The sequence below is a fragment of the Triticum urartu genome, chromosome 3 (assembly GCF_003073215.2).
Source record: "Triticum urartu cultivar G1812 chromosome 3, Tu2.1, whole genome shotgun sequence".
Classification (NCBI taxonomy): domain Eukaryota; kingdom Viridiplantae; phylum Streptophyta; class Magnoliopsida; order Poales; family Poaceae; genus Triticum; species Triticum urartu.
The window spans coordinates 630,918,525-630,935,989 of NC_053024.1; the positions used below are offsets into that span (position 1 = coordinate 630,918,525).

The following is a 17,465-nucleotide window of genomic DNA, read 5'->3' on the forward strand; positions in this document are numbered from 1 at the left end:
TAGAACAGAAAGTATTGTTCAACGATTAAAAGGATGGAAGAAAAAGAAAGGAAAAGAAAAGAGAAGAAAGCAAAACAAACTGTACAGAGATAATTACAAGAGAACAAAAGAACAAGTATCAACATCTTAACTATCTGAAATCCTGGACCCAGCCTTCAAATGCAGAGAATTTCTTTCTTTTGGCTGTGAATAAAATCCATTTTTAACTCCTTTTTGAACTTCTTTTGGCAATGGTATAAATTTGGAGTAACCCCTTTGAAAGATGTAGTCATTGCGTGTGGTCCAGATTACCCATGCAGCTAAAATGATAATCACCATTTGTACCACTAGTTTTCAGTCGTGCAGGCATAACTAAACCCGAATCATGCACACATACGGAGCTTCTACGCACAATCAATCACTAGAAGTTGAGCACTACGTAAGGTTGTACGTACGTAGGATACGAGCTTTGGATTTCATCGACAGAATGCATGGCACCAGTCACTAGCTTGTCAGTTCATCTCGATCGCATTCAGAGTACCAGACGTACGAGGATTAAGAACTACTACTAGTATATATATTAACGCACAAACAAAACAAGTACTAGGAGTTAATTAAGCTCGAACAAGGGTTGCTCCTCGATCGGAGGAGCTAGGGAGCGCGTGTGATAGATCGTGCATTACGCCCGGAGCAGGGTGCAGACGAGCAGACATGGCGTCCACGGTGACGTTAAGTTGAAAGGCCCATATCCTCGGCTAGTTTAATCTTCTCCGATCGAGCCAGCAAAACCCCGGCCTGATCGACCCACCGATCATCTATATAGCTGTGTTTTTTGTATACTATACCAGTAGTAGTAATTAAACCAGCAGCTAGCAGAGTGAGAGAGAAGAAAAGGTCGCCTGGCAGTGAAGCAATATATGGCCGGTGCGTGCGTGCGTGCTGATCGTGCGCGCGCGCGGCCACAAGGGACAATTACAGACGACCTTGTTCGTAACGAAGCGGCTGCATCAGGCCGTCCCCGTCGTTGCTAGCTAATTAATCTGGCGAGATAGGATTCTATAGTCGTATGCTGCTAGCTATAGCTGGCCAGCTTCTCTCTCCAGCCAAGCAAAACCGGGCTAAAAAAGACGCGGCCGGGGAACATTTCCCGCCACAGACGCGATCAGCCACCTGTTTTTGTCAGTTACCATCACTAATGACAGTTTACCATCTGTCCAGAGGTTTATCTTCCTGTTTCACCCTGTGCATGGTTTTGTAATGGGAGGATATATATGAAAGCGGCTAGCTAGCTGATTCCTTTTGGTTGAGAGGTTTAATCCGAACAATGTTTCTTTCCTTGCTGATCCGTGTGTAACTGTAACCTCCGAACGTTCACTTTCACCAAGGAGCTAGTTTAAAAGCTAACCATCTCAATTATACATATGTAGAAGATCATTTACAGAAGAACTTTATATGTCAGCGATGATTGAGAATAAACACGGATTGCGACCCCTAGCTGTATCATAGACGGTTGATCGCTAATTAAACTGTCGGCAATTAGCTGTCTGCTGATGGTTGGTAGCTCGAAGGGTTGATAAAATAGTCATTTTATTACTACAAAACAACGGGCACACACAATAATTCAGTTGTAAATAAAATTAATCAGAGCTATTTATTCAGAATAAAACTTGACATGCACTATGGGAAAAACCTTGTTCGTGTGTCAGGCCTTTGGCGAATATCCCGGCCAATATACTCGGCAAAAAACAAAACTCGGCAAACAGGTGCTTTGCGGAGTGTTATACTCAGCAAAGAAAACACTTGACAAATAATTGTCTTTGCCGAGTGTTTTTTATGACACACTCGCCAAATAATTGAAAGCAATAAAGTGAAATGTGTTCATTTGGATTTTCAATAGCAAACTTTCGAATTCTGAGTTTATATTTTTAGGAAGCTAGCACTATGTATAAGTATTGATTTTTCTTGAATTTATAGCTCACTTTCTATAAACATGTAATTCACAATTGAATATTATATTCAGTAAATTGCTAGAAATGTTATTCATGTCTTAACATTAGCACATGGTTCCCAAAAAATGGCAACATTTGTTATATTAACACAATGTAATATGTTCCATATGGGAAAAATTAGGGATGTTTTAGATTGAAATTTATTGGTACGTTTAAATTATTTAGTGCATTTCAAGGTGTTTAACATATATAATTAAAATTGAACTGTAAGTGCATGAGAAAGTTGTGTTCCAAAATTCTATTTGTGTTCTTGAGTCTAAGTTCAGGCATTATAAAGAAAATAAGAGGAATTCCAAACATTGGGGTGCCAAGACTCGACCCCGAACAAGGACCTTATTATTTATTTAATTCTGAAAAATGCAAGCAAAGTATGAAAAAATGAAACCTAGCATGGTGTCATGATATGATCCCTAGAAGATGAGTAAAAAATAAAGAAGGTTTCTGAAAAGTTGTAACATACAGTGGTTAGAAAATGGCACCACCTCCGAGGAAGAATCAAGGTTTCGAGATGGAACGGGTCAGGCTTATAGGCGAAGTGGCCGTTGCTTTGTCGGTTGACCTTGAATTTTTTTATACAATCCACATACACCATTACATGTTCCATGTCAGTTAAGTTTGGCATTTTTTTGGGTCTGTGTGCTATATTTAACTCATTCGGTGCATTTGCTAGGCATTTAACAGATAGTTAAATTTGAAGTGTAAATGGGTGAAAAAGATGAAAATTTTGGGTTGAAAAAATAAATCCTATTTTTTTCTCGAGTCTATGTTTTTGGCCTATAAAAATAAGATGATGTGATTTATTGGTTTTTAAATTCTAGAAAATATAATTTTCTTATGTTTCAGAAACATCCGGCATACACTGCTTAGAAACTCGACCGTCTTCAAGTATGGATCATAGTTTCAAGACGGAATGTGTCAGGTTCTAAGGCGAAGCAACTGTCGTTTCATCCATTGGTCTTGAATATTGTTCTATACATAAGATACACCAATGCATATGTTCCGTGTCAAAATTTGGCAATTTTTTAAGTTAGTTATTTTATATTTATGTCATCTGGTGCATTTCTAGGCACTTAGTGAATATAATTAAATTGAACTGCAAGTGGGTTAAAAACTTGTCAAAATTGGGTTAGAAATTATATTTGTGTTAATTAGTCTCTTTTAGGCCTTATCCAAGAAAAACAAATTCCAACATCAAGGTGCTAGGATTCGACGCCATACATGGAGTTTATTGATTTTATAGTTCAAAAAATACATAAAAAGCCTGAAAACATGAAACCTGGATTGATGTCATCATATTATCTGTAGAGGCAATGTTTAAAATTTGACAATTTTCGCACGATTTGTGACGTACTCTACCTAGAAATTGTACCATCTCAAAGGAAAAATATAGGTTTTGAGAGAGAGAGAGAGAGAGAGCAAGAGCTCTTGCCTGGCCAGGTGTTGTATTTAGTTAGTTAGTAGTAAGATGGGCAAGACATGTTCTCCAGGGTGTTTTGATTCCAAAATACATGTTCATTGATCATGTCAACCTGAGAGAGAGAGAGAGAGAGAGAGAGAGAGAGAATTATGTTTGAAGGTGAAGCGACCCATGATTCATCCACTGGACTTGTAATTTTTCATACACACAATATACACCATTACATGTTCCATGTCAAAATTTTAGAGATTTCTTTTCTATATTTATGTCATTTAGTATATTTCTAGTAATTTTTAATAAAATTATAAAATGAACTATTAGTGCATGAAAAGTTTGCAAAATTGATTGAAAAATCCTATTTGTGTTCTTGAGTCTATGTTTAGAAGTTATCCAAGAAAAAAGATTAATTACAAACATCATGGTGCCAGGACTCCATGCTGGACATGGAGTTTATTGGGTTTTTAATTCAACAAAATGCAAATAAATTCTGAAAATAATGAAACCTGACATGGTGTCACTATAGTATCTCTGGAGGTTGTGGTCAAAACTTTAGAAAGATTTCGCAAATAATGTGGCATATACTACTTAGAAACTGGACCATCTCCAAAGCAGAAGCGGCCGCTGATTCATTTGTTCGACTTGATTTTTTTACTATACTCAAGATGCACAATTACATGGTCTATGCCAAAAACTGGCATTCTATCGGTTTGTTTGTTATATTTACGTCATTTAGTGCATTTGTAGGCATTTAGTGAATACAATTAAAATTTGAACTACAAGTGCCTCAAAAAGTTGGCCGAATTGATTGAAAAATTCTCTTGAGTTTCCGGTCTCTATTTACGCCGTATCCACGAAAAAAAGTGTTCCTAATATAAGGGTGCCAGAACTCGACGCCAAACATAGAGTTTAGTGCGTTTTCATTCTAGAAAAAATGCAAACGAAGTATGAAAAGTATGAAACTTGTGGACTCCACTTCGAACATGGCACTTGATGTTTGAAAATTGTCGTGTTTCATATTTCGTTTACAAATTTTTAGTATTAAAACACAACAAGCTCCATGTTCGGGGTAGAGTCTCCACACCCCTGCTGTTTGAAATTTCTCTTCTTTGCTTGTATGAGGCATAAAGTAGACCCAACGATATAAGTAGGATTTTCAACAAAAAATTTCCACATTTTTTATGCACTTGCAGTTCAAAATTTCAATTTTATCATTTAAATGCTTAGAAATGCACCAGATGACCCCGCCCCCCCCCCCACCCCACACACACACTACATATTTTTGACATGAAATAACAAATAAGTAATGGTGTATGTTGACTGTATAAAAAAATAATTCAAGTTCAACCGACGAAGAAGCGACCGCTTCTCCTGAAGGAAATATGCCCTAGACGCAATAATAAAGTTATTATTTATTTCCTTATATCATGATAAATGTTTATTATTCATGCTAGAATTGTATTAACCGGAAACATAATACATGTGTGAATACATAGACAAACAGAGTGTCACTAGTATGCCTCTACTTGACTAGCTCGTTAATCAAAGATGGTTATGTTTCCTAACCATGAACAAAGAGTTGTTATTTGATTAACGGGATCACATCATTAGGTGAATGATCTGATTGACATGACCCATTCCATTAGCTTAGCACCCGATCGTTTAGTATGTTGCTATTGCTTTCTTCATGACTTATACATGTTCCTATGACTATGAGATTATGCAACTCCCGTTTGCCAGAGGAACACTTTGTGTGCTACCAAACGTCACAACGTAACTGGGTGATTATAAAGGTGCTCTACAGGTGTCTCCAAAGGTACATGTTGGGTTGGCGTATTTCGAGATTAGGATTTGTCACTCCGATTGTCGGAGAGGTATCTCTGGGCCCTCTCGGTAATGCACATCACATAAGCCTTGCAAGCATTGCAACTAATGAGTTAGTTGTGATATGATGTATTACGGAACGAGTAAAGAGACTTGCCGGTAACGAGATTGAACTAGGTATTGAGATACCGACGATCGAATCTCGGGCAAGTAACATACCGATGACAAAGGGAACAACGTATGTTGTTATGCGGTCTGACCGATAAAGATCTTCGTAGAATATGTAGGAGCCAATATGGGCATCCAGGTCCGCTATTGGTTATTGACCGGAGACATGTCTCGGTCATGTCTACATTGTTCTCGAACCGTAGGGTCCGCACGCTTAAGGTTTCGATGACAGTTATATTATGAGTTTATGAGTTTTGATGTACCGAAGGAGTTCGGAGTCCCGGATGAGATCGGGGACATGACGAGGAGTCTCGAAATGGTCGAGACGTAAAGATCGATATATTGGACGACTATATTCGGACATCGGAAAGGTTCCGAGTGATTCGGGTATTTTTCGGAGTACCGGGTAGTTACGGGAGAAGCAATGGGCCTTGATGGGCTTTAGTGGGAAGAGGAGAAAGGGCCAAGGGGCTGCTGGCCCCCCCTCCCCTCTGGTCCGAATTGGACTAGGGAAAAGGGGGCCGGCCACCTTTCCTTCTCCTCTACTTCCTTCTCCCTTCCTCCCCTCTTGGTGGACTCCTACTAGGACTTGGAGTCCTAGTAGGACTCCACATCCTGGCCGCACCAATTGCCTTGGCCGGCCTCCTCCTCCTCCATCCTTTATATACTGAGGCAAGGGGCACCCCATGAACACAAGTTGATCTTCGTGATCGTTCCTTAGCCGTGTGCGGTGCCCCCCTCCACCATAGTCCTCGATAATATTGTAGCGGTGCTTAGGCGAAGCCCTGCGACGGTAGTGCATCAAGATCGTCACCACGCCGTCGTGCTGACGGAACTCTTCCCCGACACTTTGCTGGATCGGAGTCCGGGGATCGTCATCGAGCTGAACGTGTGCTAGAACTCGGAGGTGCCGTAGTTTCGGTGCTTGATCGGTCGGGCCGTGGAGACGTACGACTACATCAACCAAACGCTTCCGCTGTCGGTCCTACAAGGGTACGTAGATCACTCTCCCCTCTCGTTGCTATGCATCACCATGATCTTGCGTGTGCGTAGGAATTTTGAAATTACTACGTTCCTCAACAGTTGTATCAGAGCCTAGGTTTTATGTGTTGATGTTATATCCACGAGTAGAACACAAGTGAGTTGTGGGCGATATAAGTCATACCGCTTACCAGTATGTCATACTTTGGTTCGACGGTATTGTTGGACGAAGCGGCCCGGACCGACATTACGCGTACGCTTACGCGAGACCGGTTCTCCCGACGTGCTTTGCACATAGGTGGCTTGCGGGTGACAGTTTCTCCAACTTTAGTTGAACTGAGTGTGGTAGTTGAACCAAGTGTGGCTACGCCCGGTCCTTGCGAAGGTTAAAAAGCACCAACTTGACAAACTATCGTTGTGGTTTTGATGCGTAGGTAAGATTGGTTCTTGCTTAAGCCCGTAGCAGCCACGTAAAACTTGCAACAACAAAGTAGAGGACGTCTAACTTGTTTTTGCAGGGCATGTTGTGATGTGATATGGTCAAGACATGATAAATTTTATTGTATGAGTGAGTTTTGTAACCGGAGTTATCGGCAACTGGTAGGAGCCATATGGTTGTCGCTTTATTGTATGCAATGCAATCGCGCTGTAATGCTTTACTTTATCACTAAGCGGTAGCGATAGTCGTGGAAGCATAAAATTGGCGAGACGACACGATGCTACGATGGAGAAAGGTGTCGCGCCGGTGACGATGGTGATACGACGGTGCTTCGAAGATGGAGATCACAAGCACAAGATGATGATGGCCATATCATATCACTTATATTGATTGCATTGATGTTTATCTTTTATGCATCTTATCTTGCTTTGATTGACGGTAGCATTATAAGATGATCTCTCACTAATTATCAAGAAGTGTTCTCCTTGAGTATGCACCGTTGCGAAAGTTCTTCGTGCTGAGACACCACGTGATGATCGGGTGTGATAGGCTCTACGTTCAAATACAACGGGTGCAAAACAGTTGCACACGCGGAATACTCAGGTTATACTTGACGAGCCAAGCATATACAGATATGGCCTCGGAACACGGAGACCGAAAGGTCGAGCGTGAATCATATAGCAGATATGATCAACATAGCGATGTTCACCAATGAAACTACTCCATCTCACGTGATGATCGGACATGGTTTAGTTGATTTGGATCACGTAATCACTTAGAGGATTAGAGGGATGTCTATCTAAGTGGGAGTTCTTAAGTAATATGATTAATTGAACTTAAATTTATCATGAACTTAGTCCTGGTAGTATTTTGCAAATTATGTTGTAGATCAATAGCTCGCGTTGTTGCTTCCCTGTGTTTATTTTGATATGTTCCTAGAGAAAATTGTGTTGAAAGATGTTAGTAGCAATGATGCGGATTGGATCCGTGATCTGAGGTTTATCCTCATTGCTGCACAGAAGAATTATGTCCTTGATGCACCGCTAGGTGACAGACCTATTGCAGGAGCAGATGCAGACGTTATGAACGTTTGGCTAGCTCAATATGATGACTACTTGATAGTTAGTGCACCATGCTTAATGGCTTAGAATCGGGACTTCAAAGACGTTTTGAACGTCATGGAGCATATGAGATGTTCCAGGAGTTGAAGTTAATATTTCAAGCAAAATACCCGAGTTGAGAGATATGAAGTCTCCAACAAGTTCTATAGCTAAAAGATGGAGGAGAATAGCTCAACTAGTGAGCATGTGCCCAGATGTCTGAGTACTACAATCGCTTGAATCAAGTGGAGTTAATCTTCTAGATAGATAGTGATGACAGAATCTCTAGTCACCATCACCAAGTTAGTAGAACTGTGCAATGAACTATAATATGCAAGGATAAGAAACGATTCCCAGCTTTTCATGCAAATTGACGGTAGAAATCGAGAAAAACATCAAGTGTTGATGTAGACAGACCACTAGTTTCAAGAAAAGGCAGAGGGAAGAAGGGGAACTTCAAGAAGAACAGCAAGCAAGTTGCTGCTCAAGTGAAGAAGCCCAAGTCTGGTCCTAAGCCTGAGACTAAGTGTTTCTACTGCAAAGGGACTGGTCACTGGCAGCGAACTACCCCAAGTGATTGGCAGATAAGAAGGATGGCAAAGTGAACATAAGTATATTTGATATACATGTTATTGATGTGTACTTTACTAGTGTTTATAGCAACCCCTCAGTATTTGATACTAGTTCAGTTGCTAAGATTAGTAACTCGAAACGGGAGTTGCAGAATAACAGAGATAGTTAAGGGTGAAGTGACGATGTGTGTTGGAAGTGGTTCCAAGATTGATATGATCATCATCGCACACTCCCTATACTTTCGGGATTAGTGTTGAACCTGAATAAGTGTTATTTGGTGTTTGCATTGCATGAATATGATTTGATCATGTTTATTGTAATACGGTTATTCATTTATAAGAGAATAAATTGTTGTTCTGTTTACATGAATAAAAACCTTATATGGTTACACACCCAATGAAAATAGTTCGTTGGATCTTCGATCGTAGTGAATACACATAATCATAATATTGAAACCAAAAGATGCAAAGTTAATAATGATAGTGCAACTTATTTGTGGCACTGCCTGTTTAGGTCATATTGGTGTAAAGCGCATGAAGAAACTCCATGCTGATGGGATTTTGGAATCACTTGATTATGAATCACTTGATGCTTGCGAACCATGCCTTATGGACAAGATGACTAAGACTCCGTTCTCCGGAACAATGGAGCGAGCAACTGACTTATTGGAAATAATACATACTGATGTATGTGATCCGATGAGTGTTGAGGCTCGCGGCGAGTATCGTTATTTTTTGACCTTCACAATGATTTGAGCAGATATGGGTATATCTACTTGATGAAACACAAGTCTGAAACATTTGAAAAGTTCAAAGAATTTCAGAGTGAAGTGGAGAATCATCGTAACAAAAATAAAAAGTTTCTACGATATGATCGCAGAAGTAAAATATTTGAGTTACGAGTTTGGCCTTCAGTTAAAAACAATGTGAAATAGTTTCACTACTCACGCCACCTAGAACACCACAGCATAATGGTGTGTCCGAACGTCATAAACGTACTTTATTAGATATGGTGCGAACTATGATGTCTCTTACCAATCTACCACTATCGTTTTGGGATTATGCATTAGAGACAGCTGCATTCATGTTAAATAGGGCACCATCTAAATCTGTTGAGACGACACCGTATGAACTATGGTTTGACAAGAAACCTAAGCTGTCGTTTCTTAAAATTTGAGGTTGCAATGCTTATGTGAAAAAAGTTTCAACCTAATAAGCTCAAACCCAAATCGGAGAAGTGCGTCTTCATAGATATCCAAAAGAAAAATGTTGGGTACACCTTCTATCACAGATCCGAAGGCAAGATGTTCGTTGCTGAGAATGGATCCTTTCTAGAGAAGGAGTTTCTCTCGAAAGAAGTGAGTGAGAGGAAAGTAGAACTTGATAAGGTAATTGTACCTTCTCCCTTATTGAAAAGTAGTTCATCACAGAAATCTGTTCCTGTGACTACTACACCAATTAGTGAGGAAGCTAATGATAATGATCATGTAACTTCAGATCAAGTTACTACCGAATCTCGTAGGTTAACCAGAGTGAGATCCGCACCAGAGTGGTACGGTAATCCTGTTCTGGAAGTCATGTTACTAGACCATGACGAACTTGCGAACTATGAGGAAACGATGATGAGCCCAGATTCCGCGAAATGGTTTGAGGACATGAAATCTGAGATATGATCCATGTATGAGAACAAAGTATGGACTTTGGTGACTTGCCCGATGATCGGCAAGCCATTAGAAAATTAAATGGATCTTCAAGAGGAAGACGGACTGCGTGTTTATCTCTACAAAGCTAGAATTGTCGCAAAAGGGTTTCGACAAGTTCAAGGTGTTGACTACGATGAGAGTTTCTCACTCGTATCTATGCTTAAATCTGTCCGAATCATGTTAGCAATTGCCGCATTTATGAAATCTGGCAAATGGATAACAAAACTGCAATTCCTTAATGGATTTCTTAAAGAAGAGTTGTATATGATGCAACCAGAAGTTTTTGTCAATCCTAAAGGTGTTAACAAAATATGCAAACTCCAGCGATCCATCTATGGACTGGTGTAAGCATCTCAGAGTTGGAATATACGCTTTGATAAGTTGATCAAAGCATATAGTTTTATACAGACTTGCGGTGAAGCCTGTATTTACAAGAAAGTGAGTGGGAGCACTACACATTTCTGATAAGTATATGTGTATGACATATTGTTGATCGGAAATACTGTAGAATTATTCTGCAAAGCATAAAGAAGTGTTTGAAAGGATTTTTTCAAAGAAAACCTCGGTGAAGCTGCTTACATATTAAGCATCAAGATCTATAGAGATAGATCAAGACGCTTGATAAGTTTCTTCAATGAGTACATACCTTGACAATATTTTGAAGTTAGTTCAAAATGGAACGTCAAAGAAAGAATTCTTGCCTGTGTTACAAGGTGTGAAATTGAGTAAGACTCAAAGCCCGACCACGGCAGAAGATAGAAAGAGAATGAAAGTCATTCCCTATGCCTCAGCCATAGGTTCTATAAAGTATGCCATGCTGTGTATCAGATCTATTGTATACCCTACACTGTGTTAAGCAAGGGAGTACAATAGTGATATAAGAGTAGATCACTGGACAGCGGTCAAAATTATCCTTAGTGGAATAAGGAAATATTTTCTCGATTATGGAGGTGACAAAATGTTCGTCGTAAAAAGTTACGTCGATGCAAGTTTTGACACTAATCTAGATGAATCTAAGTCTCGATCTAGATACATATTGAAAGTGGGAGCAATTAGCTAGAGTAGCTCCGTGCAGAGCATTGTTGACATAAATATTTGCAAAATACTTACGTATCTGAATATAACAGACCCAGTTGACTAAAATTATCTCACAAGCAAAATATGATCACACCTTAGTACTCTTTGGGTGTTAATCACATAGCGATGTGAACTAGATTACTGACTCTAGTAAACCCTTTGGGTTGGTCACATATCGATGTGGACTATGGGTGTTAATCACATGGTGATATGAACTATTGCTATTAAATCACATGGCGATGTGAACTAGATTATTGACTCTAGTGCAAGTGGGAGACTGAAGGAAATATGCCCTAGAGGCAATAATAAAGTTATTATTTATTTCCTTATATCATGATAAATGCTTATTATTCATGCTAGAATTGTATTAACCGGAAACATAATACATGTGTGAATACATAGACAAACAGAGTGTCACTAGTATGCCTCTACTTGACTAGCTCGTTAATCGAAGATGGTTATGTTTTCTAACCATAGACATGTGTTGTCATTTGATTAATGGGATCACATCATTAGGAGAATGATGTGATTGACATTGACCCATTCCATTAGCTTAGCACGATCGTTTAGTATGTTGCTATTGCTTTCTTCATGACTTATACATGTTCCTATGACTATGAGATTATGCAACTCCTGTTTACCGGAGGAACACTTTGTGTGCTACCAAACGTCACAACGTAACTGGGTGATTATAAAGGTGCTCTACAGGTGTCTCCGAAGGTAATTGTTGGGTTGGCGTATTTCGAGATTAGGATTTGTCACTCCGATTGTCGGAGAGGTATCTCTGGGCCCTCTCGGTAATGCACATCACTCAAGCCTTGCAAGCATTGCAACTAATGAGTTAGTTGTGGGATGATGTATTACGGAACGAGTAAAGAGACTTGCCGGTAACGAGATTGAACTAGGTATTGAGATACAGACGATCGAATCTCGGGCAAGTAACATACCGATGACAAAGGGAACAACGTATGTTGTTATGCGGTCTGACCGATAAAGATCTTCGTAGAATATGTGGGAGCCAATATGAGCATCCAGGTTCCGCTATTGGTTATTGACCGAGAGACGTGTCTCGGTCATGTCTACATTGTTCTCGAACCCGTAGGGTCCGCACGCTTAAGGTTTCGATGACAGTTATATTATGAGTTTATAGTTTTGATGTACCGAAGGAGTTCGGAGTCCCGGATGAGATCGGGGACATGACGAGGAGTCTCGAAATGGTCGAGACGTAAAGATCGATATATTGGACGACTATATTCGGACGTCGGAAAGGTTCCGAGTGATTCGGGTATTTTTCGGAGTACCGGGTAGTTACGGGAGAAGCAATGGGCCTTGATGGGCTTTAGTGGGAAGAGGAGAAAGGGCCAAGGGGCTGCTGCGCCCCCTCCCCTCTTGTCCGAATTGGACTAGGGAAAAGGGGGCCGGCCACCTTTCCTTCTCCTCCACTTCCTTCTCCCTTCCTCCCCTCTTGGTGGACTCCTACTAGGACTTGGAGTCCTAGTAGGACTCCACATCCTGGGCCGCACCAATTGCCTTGGCCGGCCTCCTCCTCCTCCATCCTTTATATACTGAGGCAAGGGGCACCCCATGAACAAAAGTTGATCTTCGTGATCGTTTCTTAGCCGTGTGCGGTGCCCCCCTCCACCATATTCCACCTCGGTCATATCGTAGCGGTGCTTAGGCGAAGCCCTGCGACGGTAGAACATCAAAATCGTCACCACGCCGTCGTGCTGACGGAACTCCTCCCCGACGCTTTGCTGGATCGGAGCCCGGGGATCGTCATCGAGCTGAACGTGTGCCAAGAACTCGGAGGTGCCGGAGTAACGGTGCTTGGATCGGTCGGATCGTGAAGACATACGACTACATCAACCGCGTTGTCACAACGCTTCCGCTGTCGGTCTACAAGGGTACGTAGATCACACTCTCCCCTCTCGTTGCTATGCATCACCATGATCTTGCGTGTGCGTAGGAATTTTTTTGAAATTACTACGTTCCCCAACATCTCCTTTATTGGAGATGTTCCAGTTTCTAAGCAGTGCACGCCAAACTTCCGTGAAATCTTGTGAATTTTTTTTCCACAACCTCTAGGGATCATATAATGACACCATGTCAGGTTTCATGTTTTTCAGACTTAGTTGCATTTTCGGAATGAAAAAACCAATAAGCTCTACATTTGGGGTCAAGTCTTGACACTCTGACCTTTAGAATTTCCTCTTTTTTCGCTGAATACGACCGAAACATAGACTCAAGAACACCAATAGGATTTGTAACCAAATTTTGTCAACCTTTTCATGCATGCACTTGATGTTCAAATTTAATTATAATCACTCCTTCTCAAAATATAAGACACATTTGACTTTATACGGTCTTTGATGCATGATTTTGACCATTAATATGTACCAAAATACATGGGTTAATCATCTTATTTGTTTTGCAAAAAATATCCTATTACATATATCTTTATAATAACTTTGTGGGCATACAATAAGTGAAAAGTATAGTTCAAGTTGTGCGAGGAAGACCAAAGTAGTCAACATGCGCCTTATATTTTAGGAAGGAGGGAGTATCTGTTAAATGCCTAGAAATTCACTAATGACTTAATATAGCAAAAATAATATGTAAAGCATCCCTATTTTTACCCACACGGAACATATTACATGTTACCATTGCCAAATTTTGGCAGTTTTCTGGAACCGTTTGCTAATTTTAAGACATGAAATACATTTCTAGCTATTTACGGAATAATATTCAATTTTGAACTATACATTCAAGAAAATTGATATTTGGATTTTCAATATATATGTACCTCCATTCAGAAAGATAAACTCAAAATTAAAAAATTTCCTATGGAAAATCCAAACGAACGCATGCATGTTGATTTTTCATTGTCTGATGAGTGTCTTAGAAAAAAAAACTCGGCAAAGAATATGTTTGCGGAGTTCCCTTTTTTTTGTCAAGTGTTTTATCTGGGACACTTGGCAAACACCTTTTTTGCTGAGTGCCTGATGAAATGCACTTGTCAAGGTTTTTCCCGTAGTGTAACAAAATCTTATCTTCTCTCTATGATCGATGGTGAGAGTTGTGGTATCATGATACGTTCAATAGTAACAAGTTTCGTAAACCATTTGTGATGAAGGGTTTGTACTAGAATTTTGCACACCACCGGTTCATAAATAAGTGATGTTTTGACACACTTGCCGTCATATTAAACTATGACCATCAATATTATTTTAAATACTTAAATTTGAAAAAAAACACGCCTATATGGATTTGTCTCAACGGTTGTTTCTAAAATATCAATTTCTTTTCGTTTAACACACTGCAATAAGGAGTTAGTACATCCTAAAAACCTTATCAATCTGAAGAGGTGGTGAGAACTAGGCTGTAGCCTAGTGGCAAGGGAGTTCGAATCGTGTCGGGAGCAAATTTCTGGTCCCTCACCCGGGGTGGGCTTCTATAAAAATATGTCGTGGGTGCTAGTGCTCATGATCTTAAATTTTTTTTTTGAAGAGGTGATTTATTTCGTGCATTAGAGTGAGTTATACGAAATCTGGTTTCTAATTAAAAAAGTTGAGTTTTATATAACAGAGACATTGTTTTAGACGAGATCGATGAATTAATTAACTTCACCACCTCGCACATCGTATATATACTCGTATCAACCCAGCGCAGGCAGATATGTGCCTATATATAGAGGTTGATTGAATCCGGTAACAAGTTAAAATTAGGTAGGTCATTTGCGCTGCAACAAGACCTAATTCACTATCCAGTTCATCACACACACGCGTAAATGGTGGGCATGGCAACCAACCCCTTCCCTACTTCATGGCAAACACAGGAAGGTGCTTCAATTTGCACTAATCAAGAACTAGACTACGAGCATCCTCACTACCTCGGGATTGAGGAGGTAGCGCTCGACGGCGTCGAGCTGGAGCTCGGCCCCCGGGCTCCCAAGGCGACCAAGGTCGACTACCTCAGCTCGCCGTACAACGCCTCATGGCCGCCTGCGCAGGCCGACTTCGAGTCGTCGCGCGTCAGGAAGACGAAGCAGTTTCGCGACGTCCTTGAGACATGCAAGCAGAAGGTAGAGGCCATGGAGGCTTTGGAGCACTCGCCGCCGGTGTCCGGTGGTGGGTTCGAGGAACAAGCAGGCGAGGCTGTGGTCGCTGTGGGTGACGTCGGGGGTGGTGGCGGTGGCAGCGGGGCTGACGGTATGCGGCTCGTGCAGCTACTTGTTGCCTGCGCCGAGGCGGTGGCCTGTCGCGACCGCGCACAGGCTGCGGCGCTGCTGCGGGAGCTCCAGGTCGGCGCGCCAGTGCACGGCACGGCGTTCCAGCGCGTCGCGTCGTGCTTCGTGCAGGGCCTTGCGGACCGGCTGGCCTTGGCGCACCCACCGGCGCTGGGGCCGGCGAGCATGGCGTTCAGCGTCCCGCGGTCGTCGTGCCTTGACGGAGCTCGCGGCGAGGCGCTCGCCGTGGCGTACGAGCTGTGCCCGTACCTGCGCTTCGCGCACTTCGTGGCGAACGCGTCCATCCTGGAAGCCTTCGATGGAGAGAGCAACGTCCACGTGGTTGACCTCGGCATGACAATGGGCCTGAACCGCGGCCACCAGTGGCGCGCCCTGCTAGACGGCCTTGCCACGCGGGCCGGCGGCAAGCCGGCACGCGTGCGCGTCACCGGCGTCGGCGCCCGCGTGGACACCATGAGGGCCGTCGGGCGCGAGATCGAGGCGTACGCGGAGGAGCTCGGGATGTGCCTCGAGTTCAGGGCCGTCGACCGCACCCTGGAGAGCCTCCACGTCGACGACCTGTGCATCGATGCCCACGAGGCCGTCGCCATCAACAGCGTCCTGGAGCTGCACTGCGTGGTGAAGGAGAGCCGCGGCGCGCTCAACTCCGTGCTGCAGACCATCCGCAAGCTCTCGCCCAAGGCGTTCGTGCTCGTGGAGCAGGACGCCGGTCACAACGGGCCATTCTTCCTGGGGCGGTTCATGGAGGCGCTTCACTACTACGCGGCTCTGTTCGATGCGCTGGACGCGGCTCTCCCGCGCTACGACGCCAGGCGTGCGCGTGTGGAGCAGTTCCACTATGGCGCCGAGATACGCAACGTGGTCGGGTGCGAGGGCGCGGCGCGCGTGGAGCGGCACGAGCGCGCGGACCAGTGGCGGCGCCGCATGAGCCGCGCCGGCTTCCAGTCCCTGCCGATCAAGATGGCGGCCAAGGCACGGGAGTGGCTGGAGGAGAAGGCCGGCGGCAGCGGGTACACGGTGGCCGAGGAGAAGGGGTGCCTCGTGCTTGGATGGAAGGGCAAGCCCGTCATCGCCGCCTCGTGCTGGAAATGCTAGAGACACTGATCACAGCCTCTCGCCGGCCGGACACTTTTGCGGACCACTTCAGAATGTTCACAATATCCATGAATGGACTGGATGTGAGATTGTGAGGTGATGAGGTGAGAGGCGGGGAAGAAAGTATACCTACATATGGGATAGAGTGGATAAATAAAGAGAAGCTCACAGGAGGATTATGCGTAGAGGATGTTCAAGGTATATTACGTGTGCTTGAACACTTGTATAAATTATTATTATAAGGCCCTCCACATAGTGATCGTACCGCTTGACAATTTTTGTATAGGTATTCTGGCTGATCGATATAATTCCTTTCAAAACTTTTTCATTGTCTCCTCTTGATTTTAATTTTAAGAAAGTGTAAATACTACTCCCTCACGTTCCAAAATAAGTGTCTCAAGCTTAGTTAGTGCAAAGCACTAAGCTTAGCACTAAGCTTGAGACACTTATTTTTAGACGGAGGGAGTACTTTTTACACTGCAAATATGATGATTTTGTTATAGGTCTCGGTTATCTTTGAGTTTTTTTAAGATTTATTACAGTATCATGGTACTCCATGAGTGTGGTTTAGAATACCTACTAAATCCAGCCATTCATATTGAAGTGCACTATAAACTTTTTGTATTTCGTGTTTGTTTAACCCCTGTCCACTAAGTTTTTTTAAACAACCGCTCCTAACCGTTGAACATTAATCTAGAGGCATATTGCCCAATTCGCCATGTTCCATTAAGTGGTCCATGGAAGGTAAAACTAGCGTGATTATAAATTCTGATTGGATCACTAGTATTTTATGATCTTGTGTTTCTTCTTACCCTTAGTGCAAATTGGTCTCAACCGAACAAGAGATATCCATCGCTA

General features: G+C 42.4%; 1 protein-coding gene across 1 annotated transcript; it reads left to right on the forward strand.

Annotated features, from left to right (window-relative positions):
- The first annotated feature begins 15,053 nt into the window (after positions 1–15,053).
- On the forward strand, positions 15,054–16,634 carry LOC125547051 (GRAS family protein RAD1-like). Its single transcript, XM_048711086.1, has one exon. It carries the CDS (start codon positions 15,054–15,056, stop codon positions 16,605–16,607), a length of 1,554 nt encoding a protein of 517 aa, XP_048567043.1. The 3' UTR covers positions 16,608–16,634.
- The last annotated feature ends 831 nt before the right edge of the window (positions 16,635–17,465 follow it).